The 25,264-nt window shown below is 38.7% G+C and overlaps 4 protein-coding genes across 4 annotated transcripts; 2 read left to right on the top strand and 2 right to left on the bottom strand.

Annotated features, from left to right (window-relative positions):
- The first annotated feature begins 820 nt into the window (after positions 1 to 820).
- On the top strand, positions 821 to 5,682 carry LOC113024093 (uncharacterized). Its single transcript, XM_026170746.2, has 6 exons — positions 821 to 1,475; positions 3,798 to 3,943; positions 4,032 to 4,087; positions 4,264 to 4,374; positions 5,156 to 5,254; positions 5,427 to 5,682. Exons 1-6 carry the CDS (start codon positions 1,359 to 1,361, stop codon positions 5,594 to 5,596), a joined length of 699 nt encoding a protein of 232 aa, XP_026026531.2. The 5' UTR covers positions 821 to 1,358; the 3' UTR covers positions 5,597 to 5,682.
- Positions 5,683 to 8,273: 2,591 nt separating this feature from the next.
- Positions 8,274 to 13,876, bottom strand: chic2 (cysteine-rich hydrophobic domain 2). The gene is made up of 6 exons (XM_026170747.2): positions 13,527 to 13,876; positions 12,304 to 12,358; positions 11,929 to 12,084; positions 11,727 to 11,783; positions 11,588 to 11,647; positions 8,274 to 9,203 (listed from the first exon to the last, which is right to left on the bottom strand). The coding sequence occupies exons 1-6, from the start codon at positions 13,658 to 13,660 to the stop codon at positions 9,153 to 9,155; spliced, it is 513 nt and encodes a 170-aa protein (XP_026026532.1). The 5' UTR covers positions 13,661 to 13,876; the 3' UTR covers positions 8,274 to 9,152.
- Positions 13,877 to 15,528: 1,652 nt separating this feature from the next.
- Positions 15,529 to 19,924, top strand: rhbdd2 (rhomboid domain containing 2). The gene has a single exon (XM_080302877.1). It carries the CDS (start codon positions 15,827 to 15,829, stop codon positions 16,841 to 16,843), a length of 1,017 nt encoding a protein of 338 aa, XP_080159003.1. The 5' UTR covers positions 15,529 to 15,826; the 3' UTR covers positions 16,844 to 19,924.
- LOC113024092 (OCIA domain-containing protein 1) lies at positions 18,078 to 22,702 on the bottom strand. The gene is made up of 8 exons (XM_026170745.2): positions 22,307 to 22,702; positions 21,997 to 22,081; positions 21,841 to 21,894; positions 20,814 to 20,861; positions 20,534 to 20,663; positions 20,277 to 20,443; positions 18,867 to 19,028; positions 18,078 to 18,261 (listed from the first exon to the last, which is right to left on the bottom strand). Exons 1-8 carry the CDS (start codon positions 22,358 to 22,360, stop codon positions 18,224 to 18,226), a joined length of 738 nt encoding a protein of 245 aa, XP_026026530.1. The 5' UTR covers positions 22,361 to 22,702; the 3' UTR covers positions 18,078 to 18,223.
- Between the last annotated feature and the right edge of the window lie 2,562 nt (positions 22,703 to 25,264).

Raw genomic sequence — 25,264 nt, 5'->3', positions numbered from 1 at the left:
GCAGACCTAAACTTAGAAAAACACATTAAGACAATAACAAAGTCAGCTTACTATCACCTCAAGAATATATCAAGGATAAAAGATCTGATGTCTCAACAGGACCTGGAAAAACTAGTCCATGCATTCATCTTTAGTAGGCTTGATTACTGTAACAGCATCTTTACAGGTCTACCTAAAAAATCAGTCAGACAACTACAGCTCATTCAGAACTCTGCTGCTCGAGTCCTCACTAAGACCAAAAAAGTGGACCACATCAGTCCAGCTCTGAGGTCCTTACACTGGCTGCCTGTCCGTCAGAGGATAGACTTTAAAGTTCTGATGCTGGCCTATAAAGCTCTGAATGGTTTAGGACCAAAATACATCAATGACCTCCTGACCCAGTATGAACCATCCAGATCCCTCAGGTCATCTGGATCCGGTCTTTTATCAGTTCCCAGAGTCAGAACCAGACACGGAGAAGCTGCATTCAGCTTTTATGCTCCTTATATCTGGAACAAACTCCCAGAAAGCCTCAGATCAGCTGAAACACTCAGTTTATTTAAATCCAGGTTGAAGACTCACCTGTTCTCAGCTGCATTTGAATAAAGCACCAAATCCACACTTTAAGCTTAAATTTCAAAACTTACATTTAACTACTGATTTTATCTACTGTTCTGATTTTAGTTAGTTAGTTAGTTTATTTGCTTGTTTTATTCAATTTTAAATCATGCTTTTTATTTGTTCTTGTTTCTAATGTCTCTGTAAAGCACTTTGAATCACCTTGTTGTTGAATTGTGCTATACAAATAAACTTGCCTTGCCTTGCCTCTCTTGCTGGGATGTGTTTTCAAACCCAGGTAGCTTTTAATTTAATTTGTTACATTTACATGTCAATCTTTTTATTTCCCAGAGGGTGAAATTCCCTTAGGTGGGATTGGTAAATGGACTGGTTCTTATATAGCGCTTTTCTAATCTTCTGAGCACTCAAAGCGCTTTACACAACTTGTGCATTCATACCCATTCGCACAAGCACATTTTCTTGGTGCTTTCTAACTAACATTCACACACCCGTTCATTCTCCGATGGATGCATCGGAGAGTAATTTGGGGTTAGTATCTTGCCCAAGGATATTTGGCATGCAGACTGGGGGAAGCCAGGAATCGAACCTCCAACCTTCCGATCAGTAGATGACCTGCTCTACCATTGTCGCAACACATTTAAATAACCCCCTGACTGTACTGCCACAGAGTCAATATTTCTGTTAAGTACAATTACAACACATAAGTAAACAATTGAGCAATACTTCACCTAAACTGGGCTGAGTCTCGAATGTCCAGAACACACTTCAGAGTCTGAAGCCACACTATCAGCAGATGAGCCATGATGGAGTTTGTTCACGTTGCTGTAGTTGTGCTCGGTCTTCTGTCTCTTGGACACTCAGCTCCTGTGACAAGCTGTGAGAATCTAATCCAGCCTCTTGAAATCCACGGCAATCAGGTCAGACTCTCTCTTATCTCACCTTTCACTTATGACTTTCTGCACATATACGCTGAGTAAAATAAGTTTTGAACATGCCACCAAATTTACATGAAATTCACACCCGATGTGGATAACCACCCATCCAGTCCACACATACAAAGAAATCAAACCATTGATATCCATAAATTAAGCTGTGTTATAATAAGAGGAAAAGTATTGAATATATAGAAAGGAAGGTGCAAAAAGGCATGGAAAGTCATGACACCAGCTGAAATCTATCAGCAATTACAAAGCAACCCTGCCCCCTAGTGCAAATTAATGTTAGCTGGTTCTGTTCTAACTGATGGCCTATAAAAAGTTGTCTCATTACCAATGTGTCACACAAGAATCATCTCATGATGGATAAAACCAATCCATCAGAATTACTAAACTAGTAAGTAGCAAGTAAATAAATTTTAATTTATATAGTGAAACAGTGAAAAATTTAATTAAGAGCTCGTTTGTATAAAAATGTCTTCAGCTGCTTTTTAAAGGAGTCAGTGGAGTCTAGAGAGCGTAAAGACAACAGCAGGGACTTCCACAGCCTCTGTGCCAGTGCCTGAAAAGCCCGATCCCCATGTGTTTTAAACCTAGTACTTTTCAGATCCAACATAACCAGAACGGTTGTGTTGGATCTGAAGGTTCCAGTGAGCACTGTTGGGGCAGGAGAGAACATCATTTCACCATAAACTGGCCAGGACCAGCTGCTCCCCACCAGTTTTCAGACAGGGGAGTGAAAAGAATTATCAGAAGAGTTGTCAAAAGCAAAGGAGCACTTGCGAAGAGCTACAAAAAGACTTGGAATCAGCTCAACTGCTGTGGCCTGTATGCACGCTCACCATACAAGACTCCATTGCTGAAGAAAAAGCATGCTAAAGCACGTTTAAAGTTTGCTGAACAAAATTTAGACAAGAGATACTAGCAGAATATACTCTGGTCAGTAGAGATGTGATGGCTGCACTTACAGCCACACAGTGGTAATACCCACCATGTTAGTGTAGAGGCTTATAAGTAATATTGCAGTCACATTTCTTTCTTTAAATATAGGAATTTGTTTACAGGACAATAAATAACTGGTTTTGGTTCAGAGTTAATTTACATATCCACATAACACTGCATTCTAAAATAAGTGCACACATTTTAGTTTACACTGTTATGTATGATTAATTTTTTGTTTTCTGAGTTACCTTAGTTGCAGCTGTTCCAGTCCCTTGATTAAGGAGCCAAGAGGTGGAAAAGGGGCAGAGCGAGCTTTAAAGGAAGACTACAAATTGGTTCATGCCATAACTCAGGACCATGGGGGGGAATTGAAGTTCATTATGTTTGGTTTAGTTAGGTTTTGTGTGTTTTACCCCTTCTCCTGTTTTTGTGGGCTGATCAGCCACTATTTAAGTTTCCCCTTTGTCTCATTAAGTTAGGTCAGTTTGTTTGAGTTATCGGTTGTGTTGTCGACTTTGAGTAGAGTTTTGTTATTTTGACCTCTTTTATGGGCCCAAGATTTTGATTCTTTTTGCATGAGTTAACCAAATATGTTTTTTGGGTTAAATAAAAAATCATTTTTTTGGACTTTAACCTGTGCCTAAGTTTCCTTCACTGCTCGGTCCGTCACAAGAGACCAAAACTGAACTGATGCTATAATACATGCCATGTCTGGAGGTCAAAAGGCACTGCATATCACCCCAAAAACACTATACCAGCAGTGAAGTTTGGAGTTGGGAACATCAAAGTATGGGGCTGTTTTTCGTCATGTGGCACTGGAATGTTTCATATAAATGGAGGAAGATGAATAGAAAAGTGTTCTGCTAGCATCTACCAGGATGTTGAAGATGAAATGAGGACGGACCTTTCAGCAAGACGATGATCCCAAACACAAAGCCAAAGAAGCTGCTAGAATGACCTGTCAATCTATAGATATAATAGAGTTTAGAGTTCATAGCAGGGCTCACAGAACGTTCAGAATCTGAAGACTGTTTGTGTAGAAGAATGAACCAAAATCACACCTGAGCGATGCCTGCGGCTAGGAGGCGTCTTGAAGTTGTCATTACCAACAAAAGCTTTTGCATGAAGTATTAAATACAATTTCAGTAAGCGTGTTCAATACTTTTTCCTTCTTTCATTTCTCATTCTTACACATAACATCTATGGTTTGATTTCTTTGCATGTGTGGACTGGCTGGATTGTTACTGACATTTGGTGAGAATTTTATGTCAATAGCACCTTTAGAAATGTATGTACTGAGAAATCTGGTGATGTTTTCAATATTTATTTTACCCCCTGTATATTATACACCATCTGTTTCAGCTGGTGGGAAAATGGACACAAATAGCAGAGAGCACAGGCATACCTGGATTCAAAATGCTGATGAAGATGCTTGTGGTGTCCGCCTGGATGAACACCACTGCTGCCACTGAGGCTAATACGTTCAATAATCTCTACATTAATAAAATGTAATAAAAATGATAAAGCCTTGCCTGAACTGATACTGTTTTCAAGTAATGTGAATTTAGAAATCTCTTTAATTTTATCTTCTAAAAGGATGGGCAAGTGTTTCACACTGAAAACCACCATGACTTTGGTTAACAACAGTTTGGGTGAGTATTAGTGAGGGAACAAACATTCGATGACCAGATTTAGACTTTGATTTAGACTTTGGACCTAGCATTGCCACAACACTTTCATTATATCGATTGGTGTGTATTTGCACACTGCACCCTTACCAATGCTAAAAGAATATGAAGCGTGGCCATCATCTGTCATCTGTCCACAGTGCACAATAACCAATCTTCTGCTGTCCTGCTGAATACTGGCTGCCCTGACTGCCTTGTTATCTTCGCAAATGACACCGTTGGAAGAACCACAAGCAAACTCAATCTCCTGAGTAAGAACAATGACACACTAAATAATGTAATGTCAAAGTACTTAAGTATTTTTTATGAGACGCCGGCCACTAATTTCCAAAATAAAACAATGACTAATAATTGAACAGTGGTTTCCACTGTTCTACGGCTTAATAAACTGGAACACTGCCTTTAGAAATACCAGTTACAAATAACACTTGCCAGTTAAAGGCATATTTAGAAATGTTTCTTCTTTTTTTAAAAAAGAAAAGAAAAGAATAAAACATCTAAAAACATGCAGTGCTGTGAGAATGTATTTGCACCCTTCCTGGTTTCTCTCTATTTTACATATTAGTCACACTTAGATATTTCAGATCATCAAATACAATTTTAGATTAGACAAAAATAACCCAAGCAAATAGAAAACACAGTTCTTAAAGGAATATTTCCTTTACATGGCACTGTGTGAAAAGGAAATTGTCCCTAAACCTAATAACTGGTTATCAAGAACTGAAATCAAGCATTTGCAATCATTAGCAATGAGTCTTTCACATCGCTGTGGAAGAATTTTTCAAAACTCTACTATGTAGAGTCCATTCAATACACCAGCACTGGATTGGATTTTCAAGCATGAACAGATTTTGAAAGCCATTCAGAGGTGGCCTTGCTCATGTGCTCATGGCCACAAATTCTCCTTCAATATCATGGTTCCTTCAATTGCAGCAAGTGGTCCAGGTCCTGAAATAGCAGCAGCAGTTGTTTCTTTGTGTTTTAATCTCTTTACTAACTTGGTGCCGTGCTAACACTTTTTCTGTCTCTCAGGTAGGAGAACTAAAGTGTCTGCTGCTGAGCTGGAAGAGTTTACAAAGCAGGCAGAGTGTCTGAACCTACAACCACCTGCTATCATGGATTCAGAAAAAGGTATAAACCTTTATATAATATGAAAACCTAGAAACTGCAGTTGAACTGAATGTTACTTCTTCAATCTAATATTATCTTTATACTCTTTATATTTTTGTAACCACCATGTTTGATAAGGTCATAGATTAATCAAATTTATGAATGAACTTTATTTACAAATGTCTTCTTGCAGGGTTTTGCCCAGATCCAGCGCTCAGCCCAGGAACAAAGACTATTGATCTGACCTTGAGCAGCACAACGCCCGATGATCTCAACCTATTTGAGAAGCTTTTCACTGAGAGTGGAATGAAGACCATTTTGGACATGGTCCAAACTAGTGTGGATCTATTCAAGGAAGACTGACATGGTCATAAATGTCACTAAGTGTTGATGAAGAAGCCATGTCTGTCAAGAGCATTACCACGAAAATTAAACATGCTAAAAACATATGAGTGGCTGTCATCTCTCTTCAAAGCAATTTAGATTTAGCTTCACTGAACTGACATAAAAATGAAAATATTGATTTGCTTTCTGAATAAATGGCACCAAGACCATTTTAGACATGGTCCAAAGTAGTCTGGATCTATTCAAGGAAGACTGAAGTAGTCATAAATGTCACTAAGCCATTCTTCTCTGACCTCTGGTGTTAACACATTTTCTAAATCTAAAGCCTACTTGATCTCTTTGTCCGACCACTCTCTGTAAACCCTAGATCCATGCTATGTTAAATGTTACTCAAATCAACTGTCTTACCCATTCTGATGTTCCGATTTGAGCTTCAGCAGGTTATCTTGCGTCTTCATGCTTAAATAAACGGAGTTGCTGTCATTTGATTGGCTGATTAGAATGAAAGAGCAGGTGGACAGGTGTACCTTACAAAGATGCCTGTCAGCGCTTATTATCTAGCAAATAATGCAGCCAAGGAAGCAGTTAATAAAAAAATGAGTTGAAGAGAAGAATGTCCATACCTTTGTTTAATTAAGTTTATTCCTTTACATACATCTGCTCATGAGTCATGTATATACATTTTCTGTCTCTCAGACACACACGCACACATACGACCACTCAAGATTATATAAAAAGGACTCATTTTTTGTGCAGGATTTCATCACAGTCAGATCTACATCGGAACATTTGCTTCTGCAAACATCATGCACACACACCACAAATATGCATACGGCCCTATGCCTCGCTTTACACAGAACAGTTCAAAGTATAGAAAAGTGACAGATGATCCGACAGGCAAACCAGCAGTAATCAAGTGAATTTGGGTCTTTTAACATAAAACGGCTAAATCTGTTTTTTGTTGGTGCATGTGCTTCCTTCACTTTCTAAATAGAAAGACCACAGAAATGTTATAAAGGTTATTCTTTTTTTTCTCAGGGATATTTCCAAATCTTCAACTGCATCGTTTAGCAATTACTCAAAGTAACGTGTGACGCGTGTACTATATGCGACACCCTGGTGTAACAGTGAGATTTTGCTACATTTTGGGGCTTTTCAAAATCTAGTGCAATCCCCTGAGTGTGATCCATGCAATCACCAGACCTCAGTGAACAAAAACTAAGTGGCTTAGCTCAAATTCTTGACATACATAACCACATAGTCTTCTTATGCTTTCACAAAGGTGTGTGGAGCAGGGAAAGACAATTATACAATCTACTCAAAAAGGCCTTCTTTCAGATTTCCATCTGTTCCTCTCTTTGTCAATGTCAAACATATGCAAGATATGTGATGTGCTTCACGTTGTGATCTGTGACATGGAAACATTTGTTGAAGTAACCATCATGAAGTAGGATTACAGGCTAAATAACTCACTCAGAAACAAGGCTTCATAATCAACATTTTATAACAAAGTGGACTTCTCTGGAGCTGAAAAATCCTGCTAACATCGAACTGCCACCGGCTGCAGCTCCTCATATGACCACCTGAGGCAGGCTCCTTTTAACCATGTTTGCGGCACTCAAACCTTTTTAGGTTGCTTTTAATGGATTTACGCGAAAAATAATAACTGCCTATTATTTAGCAGTTATTTCTGCTAAATATGGCCTATAAATGCCCCTTGCTTGTCAGGCTAGCTGATAACTATAGATGATATAAAAAATGGACATGGCTCCAAGACCTGAAAAAAAAAAAGAAGCCAATGTGGAAGAGCCAATACTTGCACTCAGTTGTGATTAAAAACAAAAACAAAAAAAAAAGAGTTCAGGTTCTATAGAAGTCTTTGGAAAAACTGCAATCAAATTAGACACACTTTACTACTGTACGGAGTGCATTTTGTTACTTCCCTTTGAGGTCTGTTACTGGTGTTCACTAACTTCTGCTGGAAAGAGCGGCATGTTTACATATTAGCAGACTGTGGAGAGTCTGAGCTTTTTTTCTGAAAACAACTGGTTCAAACTGGAAGACAAAAATGCCTCATAGAACAGAGTAGGGCTGAAAACTTCTTTACACATATTAGACCTGCTTCATTTCCTTGTTGATTGTTTGAGTTTCCCCATACTATATTGAACGCCCAAATCCTGCTTCATGACACAGATCACTTGTACCACATAACACCTCACAAGGTGGAACTCTTATTCTTTATGCTCATCTCGAGTAAGTTTACATCTAAAACAGAATATCTGCCTTGTACACATCCACATCCTTTAGACACGAGTAAGCCAAGGTCAGCAGATAATCAACACCTTTACTTGGCCTCTCTTATGTACAAAGCGATTGTGTGCTTTAGTCACGACACAAGACCCCAGAGAGAAATAAAACAACCAAGGCATTCCTTTGCAGTTACACAAAAGATGCTTATTTCATCAATGCACGCTCACATTTATAAATTACTTAAACTAAAAGATTGAAGTATTTTTTTTTCATTACCAAAGAAGAGTATCCTGTTTGATTTGTCCAATTTCGGTTATTTTTTTGCTTATGTTTGACACACATAAAAGTTTTGCAAGCATTGTCCGTCTTTTCTTTCAACAAAACAGAAAACAAACCTTCAAATAATAAAAACAAAGAAGAAGAAGAAAAAAAAAAAAAAAAAAGCTTTTCTTTAACACCGGTGGCCGTCTCTTCAAGAGTCAGCCCACCACCTGGACACATGTTTAAAACAAACTGATCCACGTAGCCTGTGTAGCATAAAGACCCATTCATACAGTACAGTCAAAGTGTGTGATTGTCACTGGGTTAGGTTGATGCACAGTGAAGTGACGTGAAAAGAGGCCAGAGGATGCCTGGTATTTGAATAGTGACATTGAGTTCAGCTGTTTTTGCCACTGGCCCAACATGTTCCCGCAGGACCCCCACGTTCCGCTACAGCGTCGATTTGGATGAAGGCTCTTTTGAAGTTCAGTGTTGCGTTGCTTCCTCTGCCTTTAACAAATCGAAAGCACCAAACCAACTATTACAAATGCACTGGCGTGTACTTTTTGCAGGTGAAGTTGGTGGTGTAACATATGAAAGTGTTTTATTGATTGATATATTTTTTAATCATGGTCTGTCTGTGCCATGTGCTTCGGTTAGGAAACATAAAAATGACAAATTTCCAGTCGTGGCTCCCAGAACTCAATTTGAGAGTCTAGTCTCCAGGTATAGTTCCAAAGATCAAGAAAATTGTCCACGGCTGGTTCTCCCCTCACATCCCATAGGCTGATATAGGTTTGCCCAGCTGGCCAAGGTTCAATGGTGATGTCACCACCCCCCCCCCCCCCCCAAAAAAAAAAAAAAAAAGTATGGGGCTGCTGGATTTGTAAACAAGGCTGTAGATATGTTATAGGGAATGGATCCAAGAGAAAACAGGGAGAATAAATGTCAACATAAATGCTGGAGTATTTAAGGAACTGTAATAATTTGGGAACTTTACAGCCATCATGATTCTGTGACAGCGGCAGGCAGCAGAAGAAGTTTCAGATCAGCTGTAGTCAGGCTAGTCCGGTCTGAAGATCGGGACCTTAGGTAGGAATTCTATTAGGATTACCTGCAGGGAATAGAACAAAAGGCTCTCAGTAGTGAGTCAGGGATGTTTCAACAAGATTTAAGTCTTAAGATTTAGGCTGTGCTGAGCCGACCCGAGTAGGTATTGATGGAAAAAAAACTCACTTCACTTGGAGAGGTTTGGCCACAGCGTTTATATCAAAACAGCCACCATCTCACATCTAACTGGGTCACAGATGCAAACCTGTGCAAGCCTATTTGTTTACTTCTGAGTGCCAACTTAACTAAGCAGATCGTGCTAAAGTTACTTTTTCTGAAATACAAAAAAACCCCCAAAAAACAAGCAGGCTGCCCGTGGCTATACGCAAAACTAGGGCTGCTCAATTAATCGAATTTTAATCACGATTACGATCTGGGCTTTCAACGATCATTAAAAATGACGGAGCCGATTATTAGCCCCTCCCTCATTTATCCGCGACACCTTAAAGGCCGGTCCGTGAAAATATTGTCGGGCATAAACCGGTCCGTGGCGCAAAAAAGGTTGGAGACCGCTGATTAAGAGGACCCGAGGGAAGCTCGGAAAGCTAAGCAGAAGTTATTTGGAGAGGAGAGTGACTGCCGTTGGTTGAAAAGAGAGGTTAAAAACAACTTCAGTGGTGTTGCACACTATTTTATATTATTTTTTAAAGTCATTGTTAACCCTTTAAAGCCGGTCAGAGCAGCACGCTCCGTTTTGTGTAACTATTTTTAAATCCCTGTAGAACCGGAACCGTGTAAGCTAGCGCAATAACCCGGAGGAGTTGTACTTACATCTGATGCCATCAGCTTGTCCTCGGTCACGGTTTCCTTCCACATAAAGCTTTGCAAAAACTGCATAAAAAGCGGTTGCAGGAACAAAAACATAATATTCCAGAAACAGCTTTGCCAATCCGATCAGCTGTTCGTAACACTTCCCACAGTGAAACAGACGTCAGCGCGAACTATCACATGTCCGCCATTTCCTGCCCGAAACCGGAAGTGATGTCATTTTCGCGGAAATTGTAGTTTTTTACTTGTAGGCCTTAAAAGCCTATACTGGTCATGTTTGACTTTTCTGAATAGTTTCTGAGATGCTTAGAACTCGAATTGCAGTGCTGGAAATAGTTTATTTTGATGCACCTGCTGTTTTCTTTGCAAATTTGCATCATAGGATTGTTTTTTCGTTTTTCCTGCAGTATATAAAAATTGGTGTATCTCCAAAATAAAACTATGAAGACACTCAAAATAAATTTCCTGTTGCTGTAAACTATTTTTTGCAACTTTTTTGTATTTAAAGTTTTGAGGGATAAACCTCTTAAATTTCTCCAAGTAGAAATATATGTAAAAAAAACAAAAACGATTTTCAATTTTTTTTGTAGTTTATTGCACTTTTTTGCAATTAATGTAGTTACTATGGACTTAATGCATACATATTATTAAAATATGGGCTATAATAGTTGTATAGCAACTTGAAATGCTCCCACAAATGGCACTACAACATGTAAAAAAATAATATAAGCTCTGGCGGACTTGGTTCTATAGTAGGTCTTAAAGGGTTAAATAAATATCGTCAAATAATCGAGATCTCAATTTCAGTGAAAATAATCGTGATTATCATTTTTGCCATAATCGAGCAGCCCTACGCAAAACTATGAAAAAGAGGAACTGGCTGATGGATAAATGGCTATTGTGTTACCATTATGAGGAAGCCAGATATATTAACAGATAACAACCACAGAATATTACATTTTGTGTATCTTTACAAGAATCAATATGCTGCGTTTATATTTAGAGGAGCATGTCAGCCTCTTCTAAACACAATTAAACTGGCACAGAATCAGGTGAAGTAGCTGAAAGCTGGCTGGATAAACAACATCTGTATATAAAAGCCCAGACACCATGACACAAAATTGCTAATGTTAGTAATAAGAAACGCTAATACTAGTAGGTTAAACTAATTTGTAATATTTTGTTAATGCACAACAAAAGACAAGGTGGTACACAACCACTAGCCAGGGCTGTGGATTGCAGGAGCCCCATTTACTCGACAACTAAATATACTCAATTAAAAAGTTGTTGTTTTTTTTCTACCCCTTTCTTTTGGACTGAGCAACAATGCGCTACACTAATCGATCAAAGACACGCAAGCATACACTGCAGATACAATAACTGCCTAACATCTGCGCTCAAAAAGGTTGGAGATATGATACTTTTCCATGGTGCAGCGATAAACCTGTAACTACATGAACAACCACAAACCAACCCTCGGCACAATTTATCATCTGAAATAGTACCTCTTGAGTTAAAATCAGCAGCTTTTTAACGCAATCTGGTAGTGGGTGTAACACCTAGTATACTTTCTTTAACTGTACTGGGATAATTGCACCACTGAAAAGAGCTAATACTTACATATTCCATCATGTTGTTGGTTTCACACTTCCTTTTGCTTAGTCTCCAATGCAAACACAACTACACAGAAACAGTGATTATAGAAGATTAGATAAGTTTCATCAACCCACACATTTCAAATGATGCCTTCATTGCTTACCTTGTGGTAAAGTCTGCTGTTTTCCCACTCCAAAAGTTTCTCTATAGATCTTCTTGTCTGGAAAAAGATATTAGATGATACTGTTGTGAAAAAACGGCCTCATATCAACTTAGGGCACAACATTTTTTGTTGTGTTCACTGTGATGCTGCAACAAATGCGTAACATTTTCAAACTGTGGGACGAAGTGAATGGGCATCTCACCCTTTTGCTGAGGCAGATGACGGGCCACAAACTGAAGCCCAGTGTGCAACAGCAGCAAAGACAACCACACAGAAGCCACCGCACATTCACCGGGAGCGTCTTTCTTAGGCAGCTGTTCACACGATTGATACTGGCTTTGAATTCCTCTGGTGCCACCTAAGGGAAGCACACAGTATTACTTTTATTATTAAAAGTATGTATATTCACACTTTTAGCACCATTAAATGTGGATCAAATATCTGTATTTCGTACAGAAAAAAAAAAAAAAAAAAAAAAAAAAAGAGGAAAGAAATTAATTTAAATGACGCACTACATGTTGATTCTGATCTAAATCCCACGGTCATGGTTTGCTTTCAATAAAAACAACACACTCACCTTTCCTGTAAGTGCTGAAGGAAATTCTGACTCGAATTTGTTACTGAGTCCAAACCTGAAAGTAGGTAAAAAATTACATTTTTACTTACAACATTAAAGATGAAACTGTATCAGACATGAACCACTATTAGAGATTTAATATACTTTTAGTGCAGAAATTAAAAATCACATCACAACATCTTTCTGAGACCCACAGCAAAGAGAAGCTATTTACTTTATCAGAACAAAAATAATTATTTTATAATTCATCTAAAACATTCAAAGATAATGTATAATACACAGTTCAAACATCCCATACATCTGTGTACTATCACACAGACCTGCTTATTTAGCTTCTGTCACTGTTAATTTTGAATTACACAAACAAATCTAATGTTCAACGCAAAGAGCAGCGTAGTGTAAAACACTGTGAGAATGAATGTGAGGCACTGTTAAATTAAAGAAACAGTACCAGTAGGTTAAACTCCCCAAAACATTAAGGACACAGATTTATGTTTGGAGGTAACTCAACTGTAAGCTCATTTCCACCCAACTAAACTGGACATTTAAAAAAAAAAACCCAACTTTTAAATCCACAAATGTAAATTGGCTGAAATACGGAGGTATATTTATCCATTCAAGGCACAAAACTTTAACAAACTGCAACCTTTATCCCTTTCCCGTCTTTATTCTTAGTATTTGTACGCTTGATACTCTTCCTTTTTTTTTTTTTTTTTGAAGAGACAAGGTAAGATAAGCGGAAAAAACAAGTTAAGCGTATACTTGTTTGGAAAAAAGCTCTACTCTCAGTACAGTCAACTACTTAAGAATACAATTTCTTTACTCAAGATATGGTAGGTTATTACTAGCTTTAATTGTGAGAATACCTATTTACGGACACAGTACTGTCTTGTGTTGTAATGATCGGTATAAACAGCTCTGAAAGTCTGTACTTAACTTCAGAAAAATGAAACCAGTGATGGGAACACGTTGTCACAACTTGACAATAGCTACAATAAAAAAATCTCAAGAAAGGTCAAATTTATCTGAAGCTAGACCCGATCATTCACTTCTCGGTTAGTTAGCTTGATGCTAAGTTAGAAGCTAACTAGCTAGGCTAAGCCAGACAGCGGCAGCTAACGCAGCTAGCCACCGGTTACCCACGGAAAGCTGTGTTAGCCGCCGCATTTTACAGTAACGTTAAACTGTTTTGTAGACCCCCGTGAGCTCTGTCAGTTCCTTACACAGTTACGTGACCGGACCCTCGCACCACTACCGGGTCCGGAGCGTACTTAAGGAGCTGTTCTTCCGCGGCCCTGTCCTCGTCCTCCTCTTCCTCCTCCTCCTCTTCGTAGATCTCATCAAAGTCCTCCATCATCGCACGACTCGGCCTCGCGCTTCCCGGGACAGACACCGGGAGAGACACGATGCCGACAAACAGCGAAACCTTAAAGAGAAATAGGACAAAAAGTATCGGGGAAGACGGCCACAAAAATATCGAGCAGTCCCGGAGACGATACAGTTTCACATCGTTCTGAGATCTCTGAAACAAAACATCAACATCCGCCGCAGTAACCGTACGACACCGGAAGAGGGACAGACTTCTTTTCAGACTTTTTTTTAACAAGCCGATTCACAAAACAAGGCTTTGGTGTCGCGTGTAATTCTTATATGTACTGTTTGTTAAATAAAATAAAATAAAATATGATAGCAATCCATTTTGTTTGGATGCACTTTTCATAGAGGTGTAATTGAGGAATGGACAGATGTACAGAAAAACACCAAGAACAGCACAATTCACAGTTAAACAACGAAGGCCACTATATGAAATAACAATATATAAAATATGTAAAACTAATTCGAGAAATATTTGTAAACAAGTATTCAATTACAGCTCTCTGCAATGTACTAACCCAGGAAGATGGATATCTGTAAAAATCCCAGGTCATTCCACAGATAGATGTTTTTGAAGGCATCTATCTGTGGAATGACATTTACTGCTGTCTAGTGATACTGATATTCCACAGCACATTTTATTTAAAAAATCAGAGTTATCACAATTTGACGCACTGATGCGTGTGAGAGGTTCAAATGGCAAAAAATATTTGTCTCATTTGCTCAGTAAAACAAAGGGAGAACTGAACGTACATGTTTTTAAGAACAGGCTCAAGACCCACCTTTTTAATTTAGCTTTTACTTAGCGTTTATTTATTTTATGCTTATTTATTCTATCCTGTTATTCTATTATTAATTTAGGATTTACCTAATATTTGTTTGATTTTATTCTTATTCATTTTTTAATCTTCTTATTCTATTTATATTTATATTGTATCCTGTTCTTATTTATTTTATCATTTTACCCTATATATATTGTATTGCGTCATATCTCCAGTGTTTCCTCGGAGGGCGCTCTCTGCACCGGGGCTGTTATTGACCGTGGCTGCTGGGTCTCTGGGGTCCTCTCAGCCTGGCTGGGGGGCTCCTTTGCCTCCCTCCTGCTGTGTGCCCAGCCTGGAGGCTGCGGTCTGTGACCGGCTCCCGGTGCAGACGGCTCCCTGTTATAGTGTTTCCTCACTTGGCTCATGCGAGCCCAGCCCAATTTTTACTCTTTAAGTGTGCGCGTGTGTGTATGTGTGTGTGTGGGTGGGGGGATATATGTGTATTGAGAGTGTGGGGAGTGAGTTGGAGGGTGGGGTGGGCTGCTTTTAACTATGTAAAGCACTTTGTGCTACATTTTCTCTGTATGAAAAGTGCTTTATAAATAAAGATTGATTGATTGATTGATTGATTGATTGATTGATTACGTTTCCTTCATGCTCTTTGAGCTGAGTTATTATTATTTATAGTTTTCATAATTATTGACTGTAGCATTTAATCACTGGCAGTTTTATGTCATTTTAAAAACCTTTATAAACTATTGAGCTTTTCAGTCGGTGTTTCACAGTCTAATATGGTGTCTTGATGCATACTCAATCTCCCAACTATTTAGGAGTCTTGCATGTTGTTATATGAAGATTATTCAAGTATCTTAAACTTGTACAAATACTTGTGGTAAAGAAAAAAGTGCATCTCTTCACTTTGAGCAGAAGGCGCAGAGGTGTGAATGATAGCTAGAGGATGGGCAGTTAAAACCGGAAGCTGAGCAAAGTCTTTTTCAAAATATGACTTGAATGTCGTTGGTTAAATCTTAGAACATACATGTTTTTACTAAAATAAATTAGAGGGAAACTTATTTTGAAAGTTTTACCGAGAAGTTTTCTTATTACCCATGCTAGCCGCCCTGATTCATACCTAGCTAGATGTTTGTACAGTAAGTTAATTTGGTGCGCTTTTTATCGATATATTGCATCACAGACTGCACGCCATTTCTATCCATCAAAAAGGAAACATCCTGAGAAAGTCACCGAAGCCTTCGGCTCGAAACATCCCGGAAATGGCACTTCTTCCTCTTTAGGAAGTGAAGACATCGATGAAGCAGTTCGGCAAGTCTTGCTCAACTTCTATTTAGCTCATTAATCGTGGATATCCTGAGTTGGATGATAAAATGGCTCTCACTGAGCATATTAAGATGATCTGCAAAATTATCAAAGATATTGTTCCAGCTTTCACCAGCGGGATTGTCACAGTGAGCATCATATCGTGTGTTTTATTTGCAATCCAAACATGTTTGAGCTTAAAACAAGGCATCTTCAGCATCGGCGCAAGTGTTTTTCAAAACGGACACCTATACTGCATCCTGATGTTTCCCTTTTACCACCGAACCTTTGCTCAGCTTCTTCTGAACATCACAACTTTGGTGTTTCTCAGCGGGAGCTTGGAGAAAGGTGTGGGGACGGTCCGTTTCCTCTTTCTGTTCCTCCTGCTGTCCTCGATCATAGGCTTGTTTTACAGCTTCATGGATCTCCTGCAGGAGGACGGCTTCCAGGGTCACACTGAGGGGTTGGTTCCCGTCACTCTTGCCTCTGTGGCTATAACTACCATGCACACAAAGATGACTAAAGCCTTTCTATGTGGAGTGAGTTTTCCCACTATGGCCCTTCCTTGGGTGTTCCTTGTCATCACCACTGCTCTGGTCCCTCACTGTGTGCTGCCCTGTAATGTGATTGCCATCCTGGTTGGGGTGATGTACGGTAAAGGATGGGTCTCTTTTCTGGACATGTCTGAGGCAAAGGCTGGAGTTCTGGAGAAGTTGTTGCCTTTCAGGCTGTTCAGGACCGTCAGCGGTGATATGTTCATCCCAGCTTCCTCCGAGGACAGGAAGAAGACCTTGCTTCCACAGATCAATCCCACACCTGGGTCTTACCCAGTGCAAGCTTATGCTCCATTACCCACTGCCAACACTGCTGCCATGACTTATGAAGGCTGGCCACACCAGGCGAGTCCCACACCACCTCTTAGTCTTCATGGACATGTTGCAGGACACAGCTCTGGACACTTTTCACCACAGAGTTTCGACCACAGCTGCAACCACAGTCACAGCCATGGCCACGGTCACAGTCATGGTCATAGCCATGGTCATAGCCATGGCCATAAGAGCGGAGGATCACTGTTACAAGAGTAGATATTTTCAGATGAGTTTGCCTTGGCAAGGATCCACTTATGAAGGCTTATCCTATATAAAAGCTACTCAGTTTTTATCATCTATAAGATCCTGCAGCATCTCAGCACTGATTGTTTCTGCCTGCTTGTATAATTGTAGTTTTTTTTTTTTTTTTTGAAAGTTCAAATATTTCTGGTGACTTGTCATTTTTAAAAATTCCAATTTTCTATATTTTTATTCCTACTAATTAAAAATTAAATAAAAACCTTCTAATCTCTTTCTTACAAATTGGAAACCAGAATTGATGCACAGAAGTAACAATACAGACCATGCAGTTAATACAGACCCTAATAGGGCTGTATTAACTGCATGGTCAACCCATAAGAAAAATGACAATCAAGTATAACTAATAACCAGTGTGCAGTGTTGTTGGAGCAGTCATGTTTTCCCAGTATTTCTTAAAATATTCCAATCTTTTTATGGTAGTATTAAAAAACTTATTTTATTAGACCACCAAATTCAACTATTTATGTTCCTGGTAAGAAATGCATGTAAATAATTGCAACTTGGCATCAAGAAAGCAATAATGTGCTTTACCAGTTTTTGTAAAAGTACATCTGAAAATTCATGGATAACTATATTTTAGCATTAAATATATTTTGATTAAAAGTGTTTGCACATACTGGTGGAATAACCAAATAACACCAAATATGATTTTTATGCCAGTGCTATTAATTTATGGGAGCTGCTGCGTAATCCTTACGCTAGTTGGTGATCTAGTAAAATTGCTAAGCACTGTATCTTTCTATTTTTCTTTTTTTGTCTGATTATCTGAATTTGGTGTCAGCAGGATGTACTCCACTTTCTGTGTTGCATCTAGACAAACAGTCCAAACAAATTTCACTGATTAGGTTTAGAGAGTGGTTTCCTTGGTGGTTTTGGTCCATTTCTCTGCAAGTTAAATTGTCATATTTACGCCTAAATTAAAGGCCTCTGTGATGAGTAAAACAGAAGTTTCTCTTTCACTATTAAACTCCCTGTTGTACTTGCACCATGGTATTAAACATGATGCAATTACAACAGTGCTTAAATCATTGTAACAACTGCAGGTTAGGAAAGAGTCTTAAACTCTGGATGCAAGTTCAAACAAGTCAAATGCACCTCCAGGGTTTTTTGTTTTGAACCTTTGCCTTTATCCTAGTTAATAGAAAATTTTTTGATAAAGTCACATTAGTGTGAAAACACAGAGCACCAAGACCTGAAACTGTTTGGTTTTATTAATACTTAAAAGACAAAATTATCATAATCTTGTACATCATGAAAAGTGACCACTGAAAAGCCCGTGTCCTGTACAATAAGTGACACTCGAATACTGATCACATCTTATTTTCACCAAAGGACTCATTCCTCCCAAGCGTCTCCATAGATGTTCTTCTTCACTGTACAGAGACAGAAGGAGAAATGCAAATTATTTTACAAATTACTTAAAAGACAGGCTGTACTTGCAAATCGACCTCTATCTATCCACCACCATTTTTTAAGGAAATTATCCTAGTCCTCCTGTAAGGTGCAATCCACACTGCATCTTGAATTATAATAAAAGGCAGTAATGAGGTCAAATTTCTCCCTCCCTACTATTTGTTTCCATGCCAGTTGCTCCTCTGCTTGTTCACGATATAGATGCAGGCGCATCACAAGAATAGGATTCTGCTGCCACGACTAAATAAGGTTTTCTTCTTTGATGGACTTCCAGACATTTGGTTTTGTACATTTTACTTCCTTGAATTCTATAAGATTTTTTTTTCTCTCAGCTGTTGCTATAATTTAATTATTGTGTCATTTAATGCTAACTTACAGACATTGTCAGAATTATAGACTATGAAGCAACTCCTTTAACAGCTAACTTTGAACCTCTGTAAGACACCACTTTAGAGACACAAATATACAGTTCTATAATGTTGGTTATCTTCCATCTAGTTTGGCCAAGGAAGGGAAAAAAAAGTATATATCAAGTTCTATATATGCCTTAGCAGTAACCACCTACCATCTTTCTTGGGTCTTTCTGGCTCTTTTGCAGGTGGTGTTTTGAGCAATGCGTCAGCTTTCTGAGTGAGTGTGACCTCATAGTTCTCTCTGTTTTTGAGCCTCAGGTCCTCATAGAGGATAGACTTCCTCTTGGGCTCCTCCTCTTCCACATATGACTGGACTGAAATTTACAGGGCAAAAGATGGGATTTAAAAAAAAAAAAGTTCATTTCTACTGGAAAGTTTTGTTGAAATGTTTGGATGATTAAATTAACTCAGTCTGTGAATTCAGTGGACACCTTTTGCAACTTACATGTTTAATCTCAGTAAGAATACAAGTTACAATATAACATTTGCAAAAAAGTAGTTTGATGCTTTATACACTGATTACTTTTTAGAATGAGAGGATTAAAAATTAAAAATAGTATTTTGCAAAGAGGTATGTTTGGAGGTGTGAAGGGGAGACTTTTAAACCCAAGAACACTGTATCATCAAGCATGGGGGTGGTAGTTTATGATCTGCAGCTGTTTTGGTGCCAGTGGTACATTATACAAAGTGGAAAGAATAATGAAGAAGGGCCACGTCTTAATGCATGCTCAATAATCCACGTAAGGAAATCTGAAATCTCAAAAAAGTTGATTTTGTTCATCTGGACGTAGCTACTTCCTAATTCTTCAAATTCACCTAAAATCAGCAGACGAACGATTGAAACTTGGACACAACTGAGTGTTCCAACAGGACAATGATCTCAGTACTTTAAAACTGACTTTGCAATAGATAAAGCAGGTTGCCATTAAGCTGGAGTTGCCTTCAGAAAGCTTAGACCTTAAAGTCTATTAAAAAATTTTGGAGTATGCTCAAAAAGTCAGACCTGTACCACAAAATCAACAGATTTAAATTAACCAAGAAATCCAGCCAGCACTATGCCAGAAGCTTGTTGATGACTACCAGAAGCATATGGCTAAGGTGCAACTTGCTAAGGGACATATAACAAAATATCAAGGGAGATATGTGTATCTATTTTTGAGCCTGTGTGGATTAGAGAACATCCAAAGTAAATTCAAATTTGTGCAACCAACTCTTGTTTTGTTTTGTTTTTAAAAAAAAGTAATTTCAGATGTATGCCGAACAAGAAAAACTAGTAAATGCTGGACTTTGATGACCACCTAACTGTAACAAGTGAAAAGGATAGAAAAGGTCTTTCCTTTTCACTAGTAGCACTTTTCTATTCTTGCTGCAAGCAAAATTCAGAGAGCACTTTATCAATACAATATTAACACTCGTGGAAAATTAACTGAAGACGGCTAGTGGGAGCCGCAAACTCCTTGCAAAAAAAGAGAACAGGAAGCTTTGGCCCCAGGACTTTCTTTTGGTGAGCTACTGTGGAGAACTCAATTGTGAATAACCCACATATTGCCCGTTTGGAATACCTGGAGCAGTAAAGTCATCTCCTCTGTCCATCTGTGCTGGTGGGTCTGGACTGTAGCCATATCCATAATCTTTGCTGTAGGTGTGGCTCGAGGCTTCTGCAGGCTGGAATATGGGTTCAAAAGACTGAGAGTCTGGGTCACCCAACTCTGACTGAGGACCCTGGGATCTGTAAAGAAGGGGACAAAATGCTAAAGGCAATGCTGCTGACAGTTAATCTCAACAGGCCAGCATTTAATTAAGTGTATGTGATACTCACTTCAGTGGAGGCAGGCCTGACTTCTGTCTGATAATCTCGCCAAGAGGAGAGTTCTCCAGCCTCTTGAATTTTTCCTGACATGTTTTCATATATGACAGTTTTCCAGCCAGGTAGCCACAGAAACCAGCAACTGTAGGGTCAAACACAGTAAAAAAAAAAAAAGAAACGAGAAAACAACACAAACTGAGTTTAACAGAGAGGTTTTTCTTATTCTACTCAGTAAATACAGGGCAAGTGTGTGTATGTGTGTATCCCACATATTTAACACTTATAAACTTACAGGCAACTTTGGGTAAAGATCCAAATCTTGGAGATGCAGACAGAGCCCCTGCAAATTTAACACATTCATGTCAACTTGAGTATCAACATGTGACAATGTTCATTTAACTGATATTGTGCTGATTCCAGTACAGCAGGGATGTTAAACACATGGCCCTGGGGCCAGAATGATCTCGTCCCTCTGGATGCTTTAGAAAATGTGAAAATTACAAAGGAGAGCATAAATTTCAACATTTCACTGTGCTTTCTGTCAGTTTTAGAGCCATCTTACAAACAGAAATATCAGCAACCCATCAACAGCTCTGTCCTTGCCAGTCCCCAAGACTCCATAGAGGAAGTGGGTGAGAGCAGGATGTTAACCATGCTAATGTTCATTATGGACATTAGCATGGTCCACATCCACAGTCTCTTACCCCCTGCATGAGACTGTGGATGCCCTGAGCAGGTCCTTCAGCAGTAGACTGTTACAGACACTGTGTAGGAACGAGCACTATCGCAAGTCCTTCATCCCAACAGCAGTCAGAGTGTACAATGTAGACACAGAAAAAACACCATCTAAAAATACTTGTGTATAAATATAATGTCTAATTTACTTTTTCTTTCTGACCCTTGTAACAAGGGAATTTCCACAGTGTGGAATTAGTAAAGTATCTATAATTATAGATTTTTTTTTAAAATTATTGTTAATACTCCATTAATTAGCAGAAGTTCAAGTTTTTCACTATGTTCTTTAGAAATCAATGTTTTGTGGTAAAATTCGATCAAATTTATCTGTAAAATAAAAAACAAAGCTACATTTCTTTCTAAACATTTAAGACCAAAGTGACACGCCAATTCACTCCCACATATTTTCTTTATAAATTGTTTTCATAAGACTTCTCTTACGTCTTCAGAGTGAAAGAAAGAGGAACACTTTATAATACGTATGACTGATCTGTCCTATTGAAAACCAGATTGGACTGCTCTGAATGTGGCCCACTGTGTAAAATGAGTTTGACACCCCTGCTCCACAGTATGAACAACATTACCTCTGGCCACTAGGGCTTGGGTAATAGCCATGCTGATCACAGAGAAGGGCACCGCTGTGGAGAAATCATAATGATGTCAGTGTAAACACGACGGAGTCACAACAAACAACATTTTCACATCCTAAACCATCAAGCTGGCGTGCACGGGAAACTTACACCTGTAAAAAAAGCTCTCCTGGTTGCACTCTCTCAACACTCTCCTCTCTTCTTCTGTGGGGATGTAGTCAATGTTCAGCGGCGTCTGCAGGTTAACGCAAACACCTTACTGTTAGTTAACAGCCGCTAGAAGTCATAGAAATCCATGCAAACGTATCCATCTTCAAATTACTGAAATTAAAACGGAGGGCAACAAAGCACACACCCCTCTCCATAAAACTGCGCGTGCAGTTCATCCAAAGTCACTGCCAGCTACCGTAAGCTAACGTGTTAGCATCTAAATTAGTGCGTGTTTATCTCCATGTTTTACCTGCGCCGGTTGGTGCTGCCGCTCGCCCGGGAAACCTGTAGTGGAGGACGACATACTGACGATAATGTCCAAGCTTCCTGACACCTCAAAGCATGTGAACTAACATAGTATAAGCCACTCGGCGTACTGACTTGTCTAGAGTTTGGTACAATGTCATTGCTACAGATTGGTTGACATTAACCCGGAAGTTAAAGGAAAGTTGCATTTGTTTAGCTAACAAAAAAGGAGAAAAGAAAGCCTGTTAATCTCAGTTTTACTGCTGGAATGTAATCTCCCATGAACATGATTCCAAATAATAAAAAATAAACATCGTTGCAATTGTATTACTTTAAAACATCAGAAAGCGCTCTCAACTGGGTCTTTTATTTTGGAAAAAAAAAGGCTGTTAGAGCGGTACTAATGTTGTCAACCCGCTCCCTCTAGTGGAGGTGAACTATTTTCTGTCACTTTCCGGTTCACATCTTCATATTATGCAAACTATTTAATTGTTTTCATAATCATAACTGCCTTATTGTGTGGCTATTGGTTTGCTGGTAAGAAGAATACATTTTTTTAGAGCCACACGCCCAAAGAGATCCGATACTAATGAGAATTATTAGAACAATAGTTTCTTGCCTGTCAAATAGTGTAATCTTGGACATTTGTCATAGAGTCGGTTAAAGACGGCTAAAGACTCTATGACTCTACTTTATTACTAGTAGTCTGATTACTAGTAATAAAGTAGTAATCAGACTACTAGTAATAAAGTAGCTGAAGATACAATTTAAAAAGGGTTCTTTGCTAAGTTGTCTGTTATGTGTAGACACAACACTGTTCCATCTCTTAAATTGCACAGCCTTTTCATGAACAAATCATTCATAGGTCAGTATTAAGTGACTTAAGAAACAAAAAGCATTCCTGTGAAAATAGCCAGGTGCAAGTACTTTGATTTAATATAAACAAAAAAACAGCCATTGTCTTTTAAAAGACCTTGATAAAACTGAAGAAGCATTTCTCAAGAACATTTTAAAAACATGACAGGAAAGTCTGGCTGCTAGAAAGCAAAATGAGGGGTGACTCAAGATGTTTGCACAGTTTGTCACATAATCATATATGTCTCATCATATTACATTTTACAATACTGCAACTTTTATAATATACATTATGCATGCTACGTAATATTTCAATTGAATAACACATTACATTTTACTATAATTTTGTCCATGTTGTGCTGATTATTTAGACTTTACAGACAGCAAAATACTTTCCAGAGTTGCACAACTAATTTTTCTGTACTTCGTTAGTGATGTATCAGTTTAGGAACCATTAATGGCAACTTGATTTTCATTAAAAATAATATACAGGGCCACAAATGGGTGATAAGAGCCAAATTGTGCAGTGCTGTAATATCATGGTATAGTGCCTAGATGATGCTGTTGCACTTGTAAACTGAAAAAGACTTTGCCTCACATCCTCCTGAGAACCAGCCTATTAATTTATGTCCTCTTTAATGGACAATTGTTTTTGTTCTATGTCTTTGGACATATTTGAGCTACCATAATAAGCCCCGTTGTGTTCAAAAGAGAACATCCTGGCTTTTCCAATGATATCTCATGTGTTTGGGTGGCCTCTTTCATCTCCAAATAGGCGGGACATCACAAAAGAAGTTCAACTAAAACATAATTGTTTACTTGGTTTTCAGAAGGACATGCCATGTAGAGGCACATATATGCATCAAAGGTCTTTTAATGCTTCTATTAAGGAGAAGATCAAGCCTGTGAATCTTTTTATCCTAAGCATGTTCAAAATAAGTACAGCAGAAGAGAGACCACAATCAATAAAAGTAAAAGAAAACTAAAAGACAATGTCAGTTGTATCCTTTGTCACCTTAGTTATCTTCCATTTGGTTTTACTGCATGGCAGGAGATGCAAGGCTAAAGGGTATATGTGCCTTAACTGTGTTGGTGTGCGATGGCGGTGCTCCTGTTTAGGGGTAAGGCCAAACTGGAATGCTAAGGCATAATCAGCCAATTAGAACTGTAGCTGGGGAGTTGTAATTTGTGGGCTTTTGGGACAACCAGACGGGCACCTCAGTGCACTGGGTTGCAGAGGGGCACAGCGTGGCTTCTGGGACAATCAATACTGGCAACGGTTTCATTAGGTCACTGCAGAGTTACTTGAGCTAACCACACTGTTACATAACTGGGCCACCCAAGTAGCTCTAAGCTGTGGTATAGGTACAAATTACTTGCTGAGTTAACTGTGGCACTTTGGTTTGTTTTTTGGATTCATATTAACTACCCCCATTTCACCCCCCCCCCCCCCCAAAAAAAAAGCAAAAAAACAAAACAAAAAAAAAACAGTTACACATTTGCTTGGTTAATCTATCTAAAATCAATTATGTCTACTAAAGCAGTCCTCTTACACAGAATTCCTTTATGAAAGTTAAGGTGTTCAGTATTTGTTGAAAGTGCTTCAAAAAAATCAAATTAGCACTTCTTTAAAATGGAAAATTATGAGTTCATATTTATTTCATGTACATCCACATTGACAAGCTGAACCTAATAAATTAGCAACAGAGCATTTGGTCAGATGGGAAGGATACATGGAAATGTCCCACAGGGGCTTGTTGTGCACTAGAGCAGTGGATTCTGGGTTCCCATGCTGGCGCAGCTACCATGGAGATTCAGTGCATCACTCTGGCGCAGATTGACTTTTTTTGTTTGTTATGAAGAGTTTTATGGAGCTAAACTTAATTCACTGGCAGTTTGAAATATTGACCAATGGGTAGCTGGATTAGGAAAATCAATAATTTCTATTCAAAAAATGCTCCAAAAATACACTCAAGTTGGACTTGTATGACATTATAGACCCACCCCATCCCCAATACAGTCAATGATCACACCCCACTGCCCTGTGTGGTATAAATAAATCTTTGTCAGGGCATCCATTGTGTCTGTCACCTCTTTCCCATGTTAA

The sequence above is a fragment of the Astatotilapia calliptera genome, chromosome 6 (genome assembly GCF_964374335.1).
Source record: "Astatotilapia calliptera chromosome 6, fAstCal68.1, whole genome shotgun sequence".
NCBI lineage: Eukaryota > Metazoa > Chordata > Actinopteri > Cichliformes > Cichlidae > Astatotilapia > Astatotilapia calliptera.
Note: the sequence above shows the minus strand (reverse complement) of the source record. Positions and strands in the feature narration are given on the sequence as shown.